The 20,873-nt window shown below is 37.2% G+C and overlaps 1 protein-coding gene across 1 annotated transcript; it reads right to left on the reverse strand.

The window, feature by feature from the left end:
* Nucleotides 1-2,196: 2,196 nt before the first annotated feature.
* Nucleotides 2,197-3,135, reverse strand: LOC100018206 (olfactory receptor 4X2-like). Its single transcript, XM_001371485.3, has one exon. The coding sequence runs from the start codon at nucleotides 3,133-3,135 to the stop codon at nucleotides 2,197-2,199; it is 939 nt and encodes a 312-aa protein (XP_001371522.3).
* Between the last annotated feature and the right edge of the window lie 17,738 nt (nucleotides 3,136-20,873).

A 20,873-nucleotide genomic window follows, 5' to 3' on the forward strand; every position in this document is an offset into this window, starting at 1 on the left:
AGCTCTAAGTCATATAATATGGGCAGTATGCACCGCATCTTACAAATAAGGAAACTGAGGGTGAAAAAAGATTCAGTAACTTGGCCATCATAGTAACAGAATATCAAGAGTGAGGTTGAAACCAGACCTTTTGGGACTTGCTAGAGTCTTGCACTCTATCCATTGTATCTCACTACTGTGTGGAGAATGATAAACTAAAAGTTACTTACTCTGATAAGTGAATTGCTGCCTCCTCCCCTTCATAAATCGAGAAATGTAACATGACTTGTCCCTAGTCTCTGGAATAAACAAGGCAACTAGATGGTATAAAAAAAATAGAGTTTTTGAGGTGGAGGCATTTGGAGATCTGAGTTCAAATCCTGGCTCAAAGACTTCCCAAACTTTAACAAGTCACCTAATCTCTCTCTTGATCAGATTCTTCATTTTAAAAGTGGGAATAATAATATCATTCATCTCTCATGATTGTCAAAGGAATCAAATGAGATAACACACATAATGCATTCTGCAAACCTAAAAGATCTAGATATTATGATCATCATCATTATTATTATTGGCACACCAAGTCCTAGAATCCATCTCTTCCACTTCTATGTTTTTTCATAAGGGCTGACATTCTTCAGGCTCTATTTTCATAAACTTTTCAGACTAATCATGTCAATGAATCAAGATTATCTCTTGCCCTCAATAATCCAAAGGCCATTTATTTTCCCTCTTAGGAGTAAACAGTAAGGATTAGGTGAGTGTGTTGAGTTTCAGGTTAATAGTTATAACTCACATTTATTTAGTTTGCATGTGTTCTCTTCTTTGATTCTCACAACAACCCTATGAGCTAGGAGCTATTATGATGTCCATTTTACAGATGAGGAAACTGGGGCAGAGGTTAAGTGATGTGGTCAATACCACACAACCACCAAGGGCCAACCAAAGTGGATTTGAACTCAAGTTTTATAACTCTACATCCAGAAATCTTTCCATTATTCTACGCAGAATGATGTTCAGCCTCAGCTACCTAACCAGTTTGTTGTGTTTGAATTCTACTTTGCTGTATATGTTTTTCACTGAATTATACTTCAGTGAGTATTGATTGCTCACTTAAAGACACAAAATACTTTATAAGTGTTTTTTCTGCATACCAGGTGATAGAAGAGGTCAACCTGACATTTACTATATGTTCGATGTGGACAATCCATATACAGGAGATGTCCAGCTCCCACTAGAGTTCAACAACAAATTCGATTCCAAAAACACTTATTAAGTTCGAAATCAGAACTCAAGCCTGGGGTTATAAAGGTATAAAAGCATTCAGTCCCTGCCCTCAATGAGCTTACAATTTAAAGGCAGAACACAATATGTAAACAAATAAATATAATGCAGAGCCTAATGTCATCAAGATAGAAGAGAGTCAAAGTGAAGAAAGGAAATTATCTTCATATTTTCTTTGATGGTCTTACAAGATGAGAATGAGAAGAAGACTAAGGAAACTGAATCCCAAAGGAGGAAACAGCTAGTGGAAAGAGTCCTGAATCTATAGTCAGAAAGATCCAAGTGCAAATTCTGCCTCAGATACTTACTAGATATGTGACTAAGGGAAAGCTCCTTTGCCCTTCTCTGCCTCAATTTCCTCATCTATACAGTTAATATTAGAACCCACCTCATAGGACTGTTGTGAGTGTCAAATGAGATAATGCATAAAAATATTTGACCCATTTCAATGTTACATAAATGGTAGTTATCATTTGGGTTGTTTTTGTCTAAATACACAGAACTACTAAGTAACTGAGCCAAGATTGGAACCCATGTCATTGCTCTGTCTACTATACAACACAGCCAATAAGAAATATGCAAGATGGAAAATATAAAAAGAAAGAAAATATAACAACTTTACTTACTCACCCATAATCATATGCATTTATACACAAACCTACAAAATATGTGTGTGTAAGTTAAATGCAAAACAAAACTTTTAGGAGTACAATAAAAGAAACTCTTCATGACTCTAATCAGAGAAAGATTTTTTAAAACATCTCTGGGAGTACTATTGCTGATAACAGTTTCTATTACTCTATAGTCTTATAAGTTTATTATTTTTGTAACAATAATATTATTATTATATTAAGTATATGTTAATATAGAATAATAAAAATTCTCCTAATTTTTACCCATTCTACTTCACAATCAATTGTTAGGGGTCTTACATTACCCTCTTCCTGTCTCTCCTTGATTCATTGCCCTGAACCACAGTTTCCTCATGGAATTCTTCACTTCAGCATTCCGCAAGGAATAGATGAATGGGTTGAGGAGGGGAGTGATCACTGTGTAGAATATGGCCACCATTTTGTCCATGGAGTTTGTGGTGGAGGGTCGCAGGTAGATGATGGCACAGGGTCCAAAGAACAAGATAACTACAATGACATGGGAAGCACAAGTGGAAAGGGCTTTTCGGCGTTCTTCCTTGCTATGCCCCCTTAAGTGAAATAAGATAACACTATAAGAGATTAATAGAATTATGAAGCTGACCATTGATAGGCTCCCTCCATTAGCCACAATAAGCAACCCAATGAAGAAGGTATCAGTACATGCAAGCTCTAACAGAGGGAGCACATCACAGAAATAATGGTCAATCACATTAGGTCCACAAAAGGGTAAGTGGAACACAAAGACAATTTGAGCAATTGAGTGTAAAAAGCCACCCAACCAGGCCATCCCAACCAGAATGGCACAGATCCGGCGGTTCATAATGGTCACATAATGTAGAGGCCTATAGATGGCCAAGTATCGGTCATAAGCCATTATTGTGAGGAGAAACATTTCAATGGCACCAAAGACATGGAAGAAGAATGTTTGTGTAATGCAGCCCTCTAGGGAGATTGATTTCCTTTCAGAAAGCAAATCCACAATGAGTTTTGGGGAAGTGGTAGAGGAATAACAAATCTCCACAAAGGAGAGGTGGCTGAGGAAAAAATACATGGGCGAGCCAAGGCTCTTGCTGAAGCTGACAGTCAACACAATGAGAGAATTTCCCAGAATAATAGCGATGTACAAGAACAAAAATAACACAAAGCACACTCTCTGAATTTCTGGATTAGGAGAGAGTCCTAGAAAAATGAATTCTGTCACATTGCCAGACTGCACCATGACTTCTGGTCCAAGAGTGAAGACCTGGGATTTTTACCACAGCACACAGCTTTTTATGAGACTTTGGATGCTAAACTATTCTACTTAAAATTCCAGAGGAGAAACTAGGATGGTAGTTAAATAGATTCCCAAGGATCACACAGACAGTTTAGGAAATCAAAGGATAGTGAACAAGAATCTCCGATGTGACCATGCAGCTTTCAGATCAATGAACCAAGATAAGGACTAAGGAGTTGGGCTTTCAGAATGGGTGGTCAAACTTTGGGAAACAAGCCTTTTGAGGATGATGTATCAAGTAAGTAAGCTAGAAAGGATAAAAAACTATTAGAATGCCAAACTTTCTCTAGTTTTTCATTCTGCTCTTCTGATCTTTCAGATGGAGCTCTTGTTCTTGGGCAGCCATAGATCTTGAACAGTCTTGGTGAAGAGACATCTACAATAATTCCAAGAAATAATGTTGTCAGGAAAATGGAGGATATAGAAATAAAAGAGACTTTGGAAAAAGTCTTATTGAAGCCCTCTCTTCTGCAGACAAATTAGGGGCCAAGAAAGTGAAGGAATATGCCTAACATCACATGGCTAAGTTCTCAATTTTTCCATTCTGTAGTGTTTCCAGTCTGTAGTGTTTGCTCCTCATCTTTTTATGTTTCATTATTCTACTTGTTTATCATCATTCCTTTCAATGATGTTATCCTCAAACCCTGAATGAATGAGTTACCTTTTCTTTTTCAGATGTGATTATGATGATGGTGATTCTAATGATGATGAGCTTAGGTACTTTTTATAAAGTATTCCTACTTTGTCTCACTAAAGACATCTATGAACACAGGAAAACAATTTATTAGTGGATGATCAGAAGGGGATGCCAAAAAGAAGTCCCGAGGGTAGAAAGAGCACCTTCTCAATCTGTTGATTAATAAACAAGCTACCAGCTAGTGCCATAACATTGTTTGTTTACTTAATTATTCCAAAGCCTGTGACTCGGTTCCATCCTCATGACTTTTTCCTGTATTGTAAATATATAAAACATATTGAAGTTACTGAACACTCTAATGAACTTGATGTCCATTTGGACAATAATTCTTGATTTAAATTTAGTCCAACATTCCATTAGCACAATAATGTCATGAACCACTTTAATAAAATATAGCAATTTTTAGGAAGATAGCTTGAATCTTTATAGTTTTGCCCTAGCTTTGAATTTATCATCTTTCCTCAATAGAACTTTAGATTCCCAGTCTTGCCATTACATTACAATGCTCTGTCGGTAGATTGTATCATGTTGCCTTCTCCAAAGTATAGCCAGATTTTTTTGTTTGTGGGTAACAGATGTAACACTTTCACCTGAAGAGTCATAGTCAGTTTGTGCAGGCAGGGTCTCTGATGACTACTTGCCAGCACAAGAATAATTAGGATGGTACAACATGGGTCTTGCTCCATGCTGGCAAATGTAAATGGTCAAAGACTGAGAGTGACCTAATGATCAGCATCCTATACTGTGGGGATGAGGAAAGGCAGATTTGGGGGGAGGACTTAAATATAATTCTTCTAAGCAAAGAGGTCAACCTTCTACTATGCCATGTCTCCTTAATTTTGAAACTTTAAAGCATTATATGAATATGATTTATTCTGATTCCTTTAAGTTTCAGTCTACTCTGGGATTGTATCCCGACATTCTCCATCCTTCTTCCTTCCCCTAATTTGCTTTAAGAAGAAAAAAAACCCTTTACCTTCCTTCTTAGTATCAATACTGTTCCAAGGCTGAAGAATGGTATGGGATAGATAATGGAAATTAGGTGACTTGCCCAGGGTCACACAGCTAGCAAGTATCTGATGCAATATTTGAACCAAAGATCTCCTATCTCTGGGCCTGATTTACAATACACTGAATCAACTAGAACCTCTGATTTTAAATCCAGAATTCCTCCATTATACCACACAACCTAATTTGATCAGATAATCTTGGATTTGCAAGGAACTTCAAATACCATCTACCAACCCCTAACCCCTAAGAATGTCCACTTTGAGATATTCCTATAATCATCTAGCCTTGAAGACCCTCAAAGAGAGGGACCCCAAATATTTGATCCCAAAGCAGTCCCTTCTGCTTTTTAATACAATGTCTTCTATTTTTCCATGTTTATATATTTAGAGTTTAAAAGGACCTCAAAAGCTATCTATTCCAACCCACCCATTTTGCAGATGAGGAAACTGAGGCTCAATGAGATTAAATTAATTGATGAGGGTTTTACAGAGGTGGAATTCCCATTAGCAATTCCTTATTATCTCCTCCTACATTACTCCCCATCTTTACACAAATTCTACAGTTAATACAAACCAGCCTTCTCAGCACTCATCATATATAGCAATATGCCTCTACCTTTAATCCATTGATCCTAGTTCTGCCTGTCAAGACCAAACTCAAAATTATAGCTTCCCTCTATGACAGCCCCCCAGATACTTGGAGACATACCTGGAAATCTGTACCTTTAATTGGTTCTCAGGGGAAACTAGAATGTAATTCCTCTTCCCATTCAACTATTAGAATCCCTTTCTCCAAAGCTCATAAAGCCTTTCCTGACCATCCTCTAAGCTTTTGGTGCCTTAACATCCCTGCAAATAATCTTGTATCTGTTTTTGCATTTTAATGGCTATAATGGTACAAATCTCTCCCAAAAGAATGTGAGCTTTTCAAGGGCAATAACTAACTTGTGTCTTTGTTTCCCAAACACCTAATACAGTGTAATGGCATAAAGTAGGTTCTTAATAAATGTGTGTTGTTTTATTATTCATGGAGCCAAATCTCTGAGCATCAATGGTATTACACCCAGTCTGTTGGAGACTCTACCAAGGTGGGTTGGAAAACAAAGGTAATGTAGTTTCAGAGGACTAGCCTAGATTACTCTTGAATGCTACTTTGTGCCACACAGATACTTGTCCCTGTAACAATTCTGATTGTTTTCATATTTTAGGAAAAAAATAATTTATGAAACTGTCTTCAGGGAGTCATCCAGGTAGCTCAGTAGATTGAGAGCCAGGCCCAGAGATGGGAGGTCCTGGATTCAAATCTGGCCTCAAACACTTTTCAGCTGGGTGACCCTGGGAAAGTCACTTAACCCCCCATTGCCTAGCCCTTACCAGTCTTCTGCCTTGGAATCAATTGATTCCAAGACAGACAGTAAGGGTTTTTTTTAAAAAGAAACTGTCATCAGGAAGTTCTGGGTTCAAATGTAACCTCAGACATTGTGTGTCCCTGAGCAAGTCATTTAAATCCATTGCCTAGACATTGATGATCGTCTGCCTTGGAACAAATGCACAATATTGCATCTAAGACAAAAGGTAAGGGTTTAAAAGAAAAAGAAACTATCAGGAAATGTAAATAAATATGTGATATTGAGTCTAAACCTGAGGTCAGGAATCTATTAACATATGCAATCAGATCATTAATGAGAGCTGAAAGAAATCTTAGAAGTTATCTCACACAGCTCTCCTCTAGATTCATTCTACAACCACTTATTAGTAACATGCTATGTATAAGGTATGTTTTGCTAGACTCTGAGGATATTAAGACAAAACAAACTCTGCACAGAAAAGTGAAAATACTTACCGGAGGTCACACAGTAATAAGCACCAAAGTCAGGATTTGAAATCACAACTTCTAACTGCAAATGAAGAGTTCTCTCGACTTGACATTTACAAAGTAGACAATTTTCTTCTGTGTACAAAGCATCACCAGTCAAGCATTATTGAGAAGCATCAACAAATAGAAATTAGGAGAAGATCTCTTCACTGAAATCCCACTAAAACCAATGATAATATCATACAGAAACAAGCTCTCATGGCTGTTAGTTTTCAACACACCAAAAAATTGATTCAAACAGTCTTAACATCTTGACCATTGTCACTAGCCAGTCATGGCAATGAAGTGAATTCCTTTATTATCTAAAGTCAGATGAACTTGACCAGGCTGATCTTTTCCCCCCTCCCAGGCATGCCTCATATAATTACTCAAGTTCATTGATTTCCTAGGAGAAAGGATCTTGAGGACACCAAATGACTAAACAGTACCCTCTTGGGGCAGATAGGAGGCTCAGTCCATTGAAATCCAGGCCTAGAGATGACAGATCCTGGATTCAAATAGGGCCTCAGACACTTCCTAGCTATGTGACTCTGGGAAAATCATTTACCCCCTGTTGCTAGGCACTTAGAACTTTTCTGCCTTAGAATCAATATGCAGTACTGACTCTTTTTATACTTTAAAAAATGGGAGCTTCTCTAGCCTTCGCTTTATTGGACATATTCTCAAGGAGGGCTTCAGCTGAAAACATTCTCCCCTTCTCTCTCAGTGAGCAGCAAGGAAGTCTGACATAGCAATCTGAGGGTGTCAGTTAACTAAGGATTAATGCCTGATGAGACCTTGCCTACATTCACTTCAATGCCACCCTTTAGCCCAATCTATTCTAAAAGCTACTGACCTTTAGGAAGATCAGAAGTAGCTATTTCTACTCTGAAGAAGCCTTAAGTTGATGAGATAGAAAACTGAAATCAGGGAATTGAAGTCCCTGAGGTTTTCTAGCATTCCCTGTCAAGAGCCTTTCCCCAGAAGAATAAGGTAAACTGAGAGATTAATTAATCCAATCAGAGATCCTGGACCTCTACCAGAGAACTATTTGGCTACCTTCTTCCTCCCTAAAAAGTTATCATGATTACTTGGGCCTACCACATGGACTCTAATTTGCTTTTTCATCACAGATGCATAGACATAATTCAAGCACACACACACTCATCGCCCATAGGATAAAATTTCTATGACTATTAATCTGTATTTGGCCAAAAGCAAATGCAGTTGGACATGCTTATAGAATTAACATTAGGAGAAACCTTAGACATCTTCTTTGTAGTCCAAGACTACTGGACACAAATCAAATTGACTAAGAAAAGGCGATTGCTATATTTTCATTAAGAACAAATATAGATAAACCAAGGGGTGGAGCCAAGATGGCGGCTTAGTACCAGCAAAGGCTGAAACCCCTATGACATTCCTTCTATATTAATCTTTAAAATCACCTCAAAATGACAGGAGTCAAGTAAGACAAGCAAGAAGGTGGGGCATAGGGGAGGTTCTGCTACTGAAAGCAACATAAAAAGTAGAGAGGGAGAGAGTAAATTTTCACAGGATAAGGGGGAACTGGAAGCAAAACTGCACACAAAGGAGTATTGGTCAACCACCTCCTTCTACTGTGCTTGGTTTCACAATTGGGCATAAGCTAATTTCTTGATCCCAGAAAAGGGGTTACACCAGTAAAAGAGCACCTAAGATCATCCCTTGAAGTCCCAGGTCCTGACAACCACCCACAGTGATGGCTGGAAATCATGAGCACTGGCTCCTTTCAAGCCTTCCCTGCTGCTGTACCAGACCTAGCTCCGGAGCAAAATAGCTCACACTGCCAAACCCAGAGACCCAATGGCAAGGAGGCAGACTTTCTGAAATCCCAGTCTACAGGCAAAAAATAGTGGGCAGATGAAGAAACATTCAGTATTCAAAAATCCCTATGGGGATACACAGCAAAACACAGAATCAAAAGATGGTGGGAGCCAAGAAAACACATGCAAAAACTTCCCAAAAAATGGGAATTCATCTCAAACTCTGGAAGAACATAAAAAAGGAATTCATAAGTCAAATAAAACAGATCAAATAAAGATGAAGAAAATAAATGAAAAAAGATAACAACAATATGATTAGCAAAATTAGTCAAATGGAAAAAGAGGCACAAAAATCCAACAAAGAAAAGAGTTTTGTTTTGTTTTGTTTTGTTTTTAAACAGAACCAACTTACTGGAAAAAGAGGCAAAAAATCTAATAAAGGAAAGAGTGCCATAAAAAGTAGGATAGAGGAAATGGAAAAAGTAGGATCAAAAGGTTATAGCTGAAAGTCAGTCTTTAAAAATTAGAATTGGTTAAAGAGGAGCTAATGACTTCATGAGATATCAAGAAACATAAAACAAATTCAAAAGAATGAAAAAATCAAAGAATATATGTAATATCTCATTGGAAAAAAACAATTGAACTTGAAATTAGATGCAAAAGAGACAATTTAAAAATTATTGGACTATCTGAAAGCCATGACTTAAAAAAAAGGCTAGACATCAATTACAAGAAATTATCCAAGAAAACTACATTACACAGGATCTGGCAACTTCCATATGAAGGCATGGAGAGGGTGGAATATGATATTCTGAAAGGCAAGGCACCTGCGTTTACAAACAAGAACAAACAAACTTATCCCTCAATACTGTCATAAATAGACTCGAATACAGGACTACAATCCCCACAAGCCTTTGTTCCACTTCCCCAAGATGCTTTGTAATTTAATGGGAATTCTGAGGTGGGCCGAGATCGAGGAAGGATTTAAACTGGTGGCAAAGGTTTTTGGGTCTCTCTCGCTCTTTTGGACTTCCGTTTTGGAGCAGAGGTGTCTCTTCCATGATGTGAGGTTATTTTGTCTAGGCCTCTGGCCTAGGCACATATTTCTTACTTGTATATTCTTTAATCCTTAATCGTTAATAAACCTCTAAAAAATACAATACTCCTTGCAGAGAGAAACTAATTTCTACCTGCCTCAGTCTCCCCATATTCCTAAATTTTAATCTTTACAATTTGGCGACCTAATGGGAAAAAAAACTCTCAATGTTCTGATTTCTTTTCTGATCTTTAGTTAATCTTTAATAGCTAGTACCTAGAAATTTTTTTTGAGCCACATCTCTCTGGCCAAGGTTTGTTTTTTTTTAACCCTTGCAAAGCTACAGTCCCTGATCCAGACCTGTTTCATTTGCCGCCCACCTTGCCCCTGGCTGCTAAGTTCTGCCTGCCTGCTTCTCCTGCTTCTGCTCCTGGCCTCTCACCTGGTGCCCGAGCTCCCAGCCCTGCCCACCCCACAGTCTTTCTCTCGCTCACCTGGCCCACCTGATTCAACCAAGATTGCAATCACCTAGTGACCTGCCTGCCCAACAAACCCAGTTCCTTGGAGGAGATCGCTCAGGACTCATTTCTATCAGCTGGTAACATAATAAGCTGGTATTGGCTCCACGTGGGAGGCCTGGGCTCCACGTGGACTGGGGCAGGAGGAGGTATCAGAGCAGGGGAGAGAGAAAAGGGAGAGGAGAAGAAACAGATTTTTTCAAACAGAAACTTAAAAAGCAATGGGCTGTTTAAAAGGATACCTTTTGACTCTTCTGGTAATTTCATTGATTTTACCTGCCTGTCAGGGATCAGATTCAGCCCAAAGATTCAACTTTAACTTTGAAGGGGCAAATAGGTGGCTCAACAAACTGGGAGCCAGACCTGAGGACATGCGGTCCTGGGTCAAAATATGGCCTCAGATACTTCCCAGCTGTGGGGCCCTGAGCAGACCCCTTAGACCCCATTGCTTAGCCCTTACCACTCTGCCTTCTGACAATAGACATTTAAATGGATAAGAACCCAAGGAACTTTGAAGAGACTAAAGGCTATATTCTAAGGCATTTCAGACTCCAATGGTTTATAAAAATCTTTGTATTCTATTGCATTTTTTGTTATGATTTAACTTTGTGATTTTAAGTTCATATATTACTGGATTCAATATTATTCTGCTTAAACTGAAGGTTGATTGAATTTATTTTGAATGTACTGAGTTTTTAAAATTCTGTTGTTTTTCCCCTATAAATATTGAACAAATATTATTGTGAATAAGCCCATATATGAAAAAACAGCTTTTTTCTATTTTGCCAAGAAGAGATGGACTTCAGAACTGGTTATAATTGTATTAACAACCTTGGAAAAATTTAATGTGCTAAATACCTCAAATGATTTGATTTTAAGGGTTTTTTAAATATGATTTTTGGAATTTTTTTTAACAATCTGGTTATTTTTGCCTGCCCCTACCACGAGGTAAGGCCCATTCTAGTAGCTGAAGTGAAATACATTTTATAACCCCCAACCTTCCCACATGTGAATGGAAGTTGGGCAGTTAATCTCAGGGCATTTGTATCCCTAAAAGCCTCCAAAAGGAGCACCCCTTTATTTATACTCTTCAGCTCACTACTTTACTTGCACCAGAATGATATATAGATTTCTTGATTATGTTCTTAACTCAAGATGAGTTTTACTTTGTTTAAAAAAATATGTTTCAATATCAAGGTTGAAAGATTGCTACATTTGTAAAAATTGTGACAAATGTCCATCAATTGATAGGTTTTAAAAATGTCATACAGCAACTTATGTGAAATATGAAAGTGTGTTTGTTTGCTATTGTAATTAATTGGACTATTGAGAATTTTGGGGATATTGATAACTACATATTTGTACTACTGTATTTTTAAAGATGAAAAATTGTTAATCTTGTTCAATTCATTTGCCTTCTATTTACAGTGGAGCATGGCCAGATATTAAGAGGAAATGGATCTCATTTTTGGTGAGAAAGCCTTGTATTTTATATTTTCTTAGCTGACACAGAGTGTCAATGATTATAAGCTATATTTTTGAATTTTTTAAAGCTCTTTTATTATTATATTTTTCTTGCATGTGCAACATACTTTTTCAGTTTTTTTATTTTTTTCTCTCTTTTTTATATTTGAAGCACATGTCACCAGCATTAAGATTTTCTTTAACCTTTTGATTTTTCAGTACTACAAATTTGAAATACATTTGCTAATGCATGTCCTAAAAGGCTTGTGACTATAAAAATGATGCCACTATTTAAATAAATTATGGGACTTTGCTTAATGATTCTGTCTGATTCCAGGACAAGATATACACAACAGAGCCATTGCACAGAGCCAAAGAAAAGCCAATCCAGGATGGATTGATGCACTTCTAGGCCAATACAAAGGTCTTGAACCTAGTGTGAAGACTCGAGGTTACTATGTTTAACATGTGTTAAGATAGGCTGTCCTTGTGTCCACACTCACTCTGAAGATACTCACAGATGAGTATCCCCGAAACTTTGGCTCATATAATCTGGTTCCCTTTTCTGCCTTTCATAGTGTGGTACCTTTCTGTAGTCCTGACTACTGACTGGGTAAATGCATCATTGCTTAGATCATTTTAATTCGTCCCTGATTCAAGGACCTGTTATAGATTTATTTTTCTTTTTACTTGGAATTTTTACACATAAGACTTTGATAGTCTATATTTTCATCCAGAGTTTTTTCTTTTTTTATTTGGATTTTTCTGATGTCTTTTTAATATCTCTTGCCAATTGATTCATATACCTCATACCTCAGCCATACATCCCTAAGTGATCCTGTATTTGTCAATCACCCTCTTAACGGGGAGAATGTAAAAAAATATTATTATTTTAAATTTCAAAGTTTAAATTCCTTTTGAGAAGAATTTTAGGTAAAGAAGATGCTACCTCTCTGAATCCAGAACTGAACTGTTGGAGAAGCCACCATGAAGAAACCTCCAGACCACAAGTTGCACAAAATTGAACTTTGGGTGTGGTTGATTGAACATTTATTTGTATGTATACTTTCATGCCAAAGGGGACTGCCCCCTAATTGGCTTTCTGTCAATGCGTCCAGTAATTATTGGTTTTGTTTTTTTTTCTCTTATCCTCAAATTATTGTAATCTTTAAATTGATTATGTTTTTATGATCCTTTGGGAAAGGACTTCTTCCCAGAGGATCAAAAGGAGGTATGTAAAAAATAGACTCGAATACAGGACTACCATCCCCACAAGACTTTGTTCCACTTCCCCAAGATGCTTTGTAATCTCACGGGAAATCTGAAGTAGGCTGAGATCGAGGAAGGATTTAAGCTGGTGGCAAAGGTTTTGGGGTCTCTCTCGCTCTTTTGGACTTCCGTTTTGGAGCAGAGGCATCTCTTCCATGATGTGAGGTTATTTTGTCTAGGCCTCTGGCCTAGGCACATGTTTCTTACTTGTATATTCTTTAATCCTTAATCCTTAATAAACCTCTAAAAAATATAATACTCCTTGCAGAGATAAACTAATTTCTACCTGCCTCAGTCTCCCCATATTCCTAAATTTTAATCTTTACAATACTGACTATATTATTTTAGGGGAAAGTATGATCATTTAACAAAATTAATTTCTATGCCTTCGTGAAGAAAATACCAGAATTAAAAAGAAAATTTGATATCCAAATGCAAAATACAAATGAAACATAAAAAGACAAGTACAAAAGAGGAAAAATTTATGGACTACAATAAGGTCAGAATGTTTATAGTCCTATATTGAAAAATATCTGTAACTCTTTAAAATTGTTATTATTATTATAGTATTTAGAGTATTTAGTATTAGAGTATCATAGTATTTAGATAGACAGTGTGACAGTAAGCTTTTTAGGATGACATGAAAAAAACTAGGACTGAAAAAGATGATTGTACTAAGAGAGATAAGAAGAGAGAAGTAAAATGAGGTAAATTTTATTAATTTTTATTATCGTTGGACTTGAATATTTAAACTGGTGGTTACAAGGGATTTCATTTCTAAATCCAAAAGTGAATTACAAAATAATTGACATTTATGGGAGTTAAATTTTACAATAGAGGGAAGGTATTAAGGAAGAGAGAAAATATGAGAGAGAGAGAGAGAGAGAGAGAGAGAGAGAGAGAGAGAGAGAGAGAGAGAGAGAGAGAGAGAGAGAGAGAGAGAGAGAGAGAGAGAGAGAGAGAGAGAGAGAGAGAGAGAGAGACTTCTGGCTTCCTCAGAGTTAGGTAGAAATTCTAAGCCTCAGTCAAGGGAAAGGAGTCTCAAGACAATGGGCCTTACTCATGGTTCACACCTCCAGAAAGGGCAAGGAAACTAAGTCAGTCTTTCACTCACCAGGGTGACTGTCTAAAAGAAAAATAGATCAAGATCGTGGTGTAGAGGCAACAAAAGTTCAGACCACTGAAAATCCTTCCTTACCAATTAGGAACTAAATGCTCCTAGGGGACTGAAAATCAAATGTAACAACAAGACAGAGTCAAGGAGCCCTCCTGCTGGACTCAAATTAAAAGTACACCCCCAAAAATTGGAATTCAAGAATACACTGGGTTAAGGGGAAGGAAGAAGGAAGGTCCCGTGACCCCTCCCCCACTCAGAGTGCTAAGTCTCCAATGGCAGCTGGAAACTCTGGGCAGGCAAAGTCTCAGGTCTGGAGGGAGTACCTTGTGGGCATCGCAGTCCCAGGCTCAGAGCATCCAGCACAGGCAGTGGAGAGGCAGATAGAGGAGAAATGCAGAGCACAGAGCAGGAAGCATAGTTGCAGCAAAAGAGACACTCCATATTGCAACCCCCCTTCCTGAGGTTTTAGACTCAGGGCACATTCAACAACCCAGCTGTACTTAACCCCATCAAAGCTTACAGAGGGCAGGGAAGCTCAAGCACCAACAACTCTCCCCCACTGACTGAACTGAGAGATTTATGTGACAAAACTCCAAGGGTGAAGGTGGGAAAGAAAAGCACAAAAGCACAAAAAGTAAGAGAAGCAAGAGCTCAGGCAATAGCAGGGAGTAAAGAAGGGGCAAATATGAGCAAACAACACACACAAAAAGAAATTATAATCAGCAGCTTCTATACAGGCAATAAACAAAGAGCAAATGGAACAGATAAGAATGAGGGAACTCCAAGCAAAAAAGGGAAACCCCAGTGAATTGGATACAGGCTCTGGAAGAACTCAAAATACAATTCAAAACACAATTAAGAGAGGCTGAAGACAACTGGGAAAAGAACTTAAAAACTAAGATAAGCCATCTGGAAACAAAGCAACTTGAACTAAAAGAAGAAAATACTGCCTTGAAAGCCAAAATCAACCAGTTTGAAAATGAGGCAAAGGAGATGAAAGATGAGGCAAAGAAGATGAAAGATGAGGCAAAGGAGAAGGAAGATGAGGCAAAGTAGATGAAATATGAGGCAAAGAAAATGAAAGATGAGTCAAAGAAGATGAAAAATGACCTCCAAAGAAAATCAGGAGAAGGATGACCAAAAAGTCAAGGAAGATATCCAGTCTCTAAGAACCAGAATACAACAACTAGAAACAAGTTACTTCACAAGGCATCAGGACACTATAAAACAAAACCAAAAGAATGAAAAAAATTGAGGAAAATATGAAGCACCTCATTCACAAAACAGAAGATTTAGAAAATCATTCCAGCAGAGACAACTTAAGAAATATTGGTCTACCAGAAGACCATGGCAAAAGCAAAAGCCTGGACATCGTACTACAGGAAATTATCCAAAAAAAACTGCCCTGGTATTCTAGAACAAGAGGGAAAAGTGGAGATTGAAAGAATCCACAGATCACCTCCTGTATTTAATCCCCAACCGACAACACCCAGAAATGTTCTAGCCAAATTCAAGAACAATCAGACCAAGAAAAAAATATTACAAGCTGCTAAGAAGCAGTCATTCAGTTACCATGGAGCCACAGAGAGGATAATACAGGATTTCGTTGCATCTGCCCTGAAGAACCATAAAGGCATGGAATATGATATTCTGGGAAACAAGGGAACTAGGCCTACAACTAAAATCACTTACCCAGCAAAACTGACTATATTCTTACAGGGGAAAGTATGGTCATTTAACAAAATAGAATAATTCCAAGCATTACTAAAGAAAAGACCAGACCTGAACAGAAAATTTGAAGACCAAGCACAGAATTCAAGAGAATCATCAAAAAGTAATTTTAAAAGAGGGAAAAAGAAACACACCAAAAAAATTTTTAAGAGACCCAATAAGTTAAAATGATACATATCCCTATAACAAAAGAGGTCATTGGTAACTCTTAAAAATTGTCATTATCACCTGGGCAGCTAGAAGAAGTTCACTTAGTGGAAACAGTGACAAACTATATAGGATGAAATGACAAGACATAAATATGCATATAGATATATGTATGCATAAATACATATATGTGTGTATATATATATATGTACACATATACATACACAACTAGAGCTTTAAAAAGAGGCTAATACTAAAAGAAATGGGAAAAGAAAATGAAAGGGGTAAATTTATATTTCACAAAAAAGCTAATGGTGGGAGGGGGGAGAATATCAATACACTGGAAGGGTAAAGAGGTTGGAGAAAGAAAATACTCAAATCTTATGCTCATTAAAATTGAATCAAAGGAGGAAGAACAATCAAATCCACTGGGGCAGAGAATTGATTTGTGCCCTATACTGAAGTAGAAGGATAACAAATGGACTGTTGGGAAGGGAAGCAATATAAGGGATGAAGAAGGTGGGGCGTAGTTTAAAACAACTGTAAAGAAAATAAGGGGGAAATAAGAAGGAATGGGGTAGAAAGAGAAGTAAAATAAGGGTGGTAATTAGGGGAACTGATTAAAAACCATAACATTGATGTAGAAGGAAATAGTGGTAGTCTCTCAGTGACCGAGAATGACTATAATGTCCTGATGTTCCATGCTCCTAGTAGGAGTTTCTTTGTATTTTGTTTCTTTTGATTTTGACCACTTAAAGGGATGACCCACCAGCCGTGGTGTGCTGACCTGGTGTTTGTAGGGCAGGCAATGTTTGGGACACCTTTTCTAGTCCCCTCCCTTGATTAGGGTGAGCAGTGCTGTCCTAGAGAGGGCTGCTCAGTCGCCCAGGATGCTGCCAAACGTCCCTGCTGCCCTACATGGCCAAGCAACCACTGGTCCATGGGCCACCTATGTGCAGGATCATGACTACAACTGCCAGTGGTCACCTCCACCTGTTGCGTCGCCACTCCCCCATCGCCGCAGGTTTTGAAGAGAGTGGACAGGGTCAGGATAGATGAGTGTGCACAAAGATACTTATGCGTGAAAGAGATTTAAGTGGAAAAGTTGATGCACAGAGACAGTCCTACTCTCTTGGCATTGGAAGCCTGGGTCCAGTAGCATGAAAAATTGTTACATCTGGAGACTTCCTCAGCTGCATTGGATGGCCATGTTGTCTTTTGTGCTCCAATACACCCTAAGCACTCCACAGTGCTTTGCTGCATCGCCATCTCAGCCATTGAACCTTCTTATTGGTTTCTTCCACCTGTTCCACTGGAGCAGTTTTCACATCCTGGGTGAGCAAAGCCCTAGTTCACCAGGGGTCGATGACCCAATGGCTACCCTCACAAGGTTTAGCCGGCCTGTCAAAGCCGTTGCCCGGGGTGTGGCCGCTGCCACATGCTAGCAGCTACTGGGAGCCACAAGTGAGAGCTGGGTGTTAGGTGGGGGTCAGAGTCTGGAGAGCTGCCCTAGGAGGGCATGACAAGCCCTCCATACCAGAGATACTACCCCTCCCTGAGCACCCCTTACACCCCAGAAAGGTAATAGTGAAAGAAGAAAAGGCAGGACTGGGAGTAGAAATCAAAATGCTGGGAAATACACAGCTAGTAATCATAACTCTAAATATGAATGGAATGAACTCACCCATAAAACACAAGCTAATAGCAGAGTGGATTAGAAACCAAAAACCTACCATATGCTATCTACAAGAAACACACATGAGGAAGGTAGATACACATAGGGTAAAAGTAAGAGGATGGATCCAAATCTTTTGGGTATCAACTGATAAAAAGAAGGCAGGAGTCTCAATCATGATATCTGACAAATCCAAAGTAACAGCAGATCTAGTTAAAAGAGATAGGGAAGGTCATTACATCCTGATAAAAAGCAGTATAGACAATGAGGAAATATCAAGTACTCAACATGTATGCACCAAATGGCATAGCATCCAAATTTTTAAAGGAGAAACTAGTGGAGTTCAAGGATGAAATACATAGAAAAACTATACTAGTGGGAGACCTGAACCTTCCTCTATCAGAACTAGATAAATCAAACCCAAAAAATAAATAAATAAGAAAGAGGTTAAGAGCAGTGAATGAAATCTTAGAAAAATTAGAGTTAGTAGATATGTGGAGAAAAATAAATAGGGACAAAAAGGAATACACCTTCATGTATTAGGGTATGAAAACATTACAACCAAGTGCAAAAGAGCAGTAATAATAATTGCAACCTTCTCAGATCACAACACAATGAAAATAATAATTAGTAACTGTACATGGAGAGGCAAATAAAAATTAATTGGAAATTAAACAATACAATTCTCCAATATTGGCTAGTTAAAGAACAAATCATAGAAACAATAACTTCATTGAAGAAAATGACAATGATGAGACATCCTTTCAAGATCTATGGGATGCAGCCAAGGCTTGAAAAGGTTGATTTCATCCCTAATGAAGAGTAAATGAAGCAATTACTAGGAGCTATTTCACTATATGACAATAAATCTAGGGGAAATGGATGAATATTTACAAAAATAAATTGCCTAGATTAATAAAAGTTGAAATAAAATGCCTAAGTAATACCATCTCAGAAAAAGAAACTGAACAAGTCATCAATGAACACCCTAAGAAAAAATCTTCGGGGCCGGATGGAGTCACAAGTGAATTATATCAAACATCTAAAGAACAATTATTCCCAATACTATACAAACTATTTGGCAAAATAAGCAAAGAAGGAGTCCTACCAAATTGTTTTTATGACACAAATATGGTTCTGATACCTAAGCCAGGAAGACCAAAAATATAGAAAGAAAATTACAGACCAATCTCCTTAAGGAACATTAATGCAAAAATCTTAAATGAACTATAAGTTAAGAGACTACAGCATATATCACAAGGATTATCCACTATAATCAGGTGGGATTTATACCAGGAAAGCAAAGCTAATTTAATATTAGGAAAACATCAGCAAAGTTGACCACATCAATAATCAATCTAACAGGAATCACATGATAATCTTAACAGAAGCAGAAAAGTCTTTGATAAAAATACAACAACATTCACTAGAAAGCTTAGGAATAAAAGGGTCTTTCCTTAAAATAATAAGTAGTATTTATTTAAAACCATCAGCAGGTATCATTTGTAATGGGGATAAGTTAGAAGTCTTCCCAATAAGATCAGGAGTGAAGCAAGGATGCCCATTTTCATCACCATTATTTAATATTGTCCCTGAACTAAGTTAATAATTAAATTTAAATTTTCAAACTATATTTTACTAGAAATGCTAGCGTTAGCAATTAGAGAAGAAAAAAATTAAAGAATTAAAGCAGGCAATAAGGAAATGAAACTATCACTCTTTAAAGAGTGTACTCAGAGAATCCTAAAAAAATCAATTAAAAAAAACAGGTGAAATAATTTTAGCAAGGTTCTAGAATACAAAATAAACCCCATAAATCAACAGCATTTTTATGTATTGGGAATAAAACTCAGGAGCATGAATTAGAAAGAGAAACTTGATTTTAAATCACCCTAGACAATGTAAAATGTTTGGGAATATATTTTCCAAGACAAACACAGGAAATATATGAACATGGTTACAAAATTAGATCTAAACAATTACAAAAATATTAATTGCTCATGGGCAGGCCAACTGATATAATAAAAATGACAACCCTAACTAAATTAATTTACTTATTCAGTGCCATACCTATCAAACTACCAAAATTTATTTTATAGGACTAGAAAAAAATAACAAATCTAATCTAAATAAATAAGAGGTCTAGAATATAAAGGGAATTCATTAAAAAAATGTGAAGGATAGTGGCCTAGCAGTATCAGATCTTAAGCTGCATTATAAAGCAGTAATCATCAAAACAATCTGGTATTAGCTAAGAAATAGAAGGGTTGACCAATGGAATAAACTAGCGATAAATTACCTCAGCATGATACTGTTTGATAAATCCAAAAATCCCACCATTGGGGACAGATTTTGAAAGGATAAAGTTTTGGAGCATGAGGAGGAAATAGATAGTAATACTGTGCTAGTGAGCGACCTCAACCTTCCTCTGGCAGTTCTAGATAAATCAAATTTAAAAATAAATAAGAAAGAAGTAAGAGATATGAATAAAATTTTAGTAAAAAGATAGAGTTAATACATATATGGAGAATAGTAAATAGGGAGAAAAAGAATATAACTTTTTTTAAAACTTTACCATTCATCTTAGAATCTCTAATAAATATATTGGTTCCAAGGCAAAAGAGTGAAAAAGGCTAGACAATGGAGGTTAAGTGACTTGCTCAGATTCACACAGCTAGGAAGTATCTCAGACCAGATTTAAACTCAAGACCTCCCATCTCTAAGCCTGGCTCTCAATCCACTGAGCCAGCCAGCTGCCCCCAGGAATATATTTTTTTTTTCAGTAGCACATTGTACATTTACAAAAACTCCCCATATACTAGGGCATACAAACATTACATAAAAATGCCAAAAAGCTGAAATAATGAAAGCAACTTTTTCAGGTCATAATGTGATAAAAAATTAAATTTACAAGAGTCCATGGAAAGGCAAATTTAAAATTAATTGGGGAACTAAATAATCCAATTCTTCAAAATTGGTGGGTCAAAACACAAATCATAGAAACAATTACAGATTTCATTGAAAAGCATGACAGTGAGGAGGCAACATGTCAAAATTCATGGGATTCAGCCAAAGTCATACGCAAGGGAAAATTTATATCCCTGGGTGCCTATATTAACAAAAAAAGAGAATGAGGAGATTAATAAATTGGGCATGCAACTAAAAAACTAGAAAAAAAATTCAAAAACCCTCAGATAAAGACCAAAGTGGAAATCCTAAAGATCAATTGAGAAATTAATAAAATTGAAAATAAAAGAACTATTGAACAAATAAATAAAACAAGAGCTGGTATTAAAAACACACACACATACACACACACACACACACACAAAATGCAAATGTCACTTCTTGATGATC

The sequence above is a fragment of the Monodelphis domestica genome, chromosome 6, assembly GCF_027887165.1.
Source record: "Monodelphis domestica isolate mMonDom1 chromosome 6, mMonDom1.pri, whole genome shotgun sequence".
Classification (NCBI taxonomy): Eukaryota; Metazoa; Chordata; class Mammalia; order Didelphimorphia; family Didelphidae; genus Monodelphis; species Monodelphis domestica.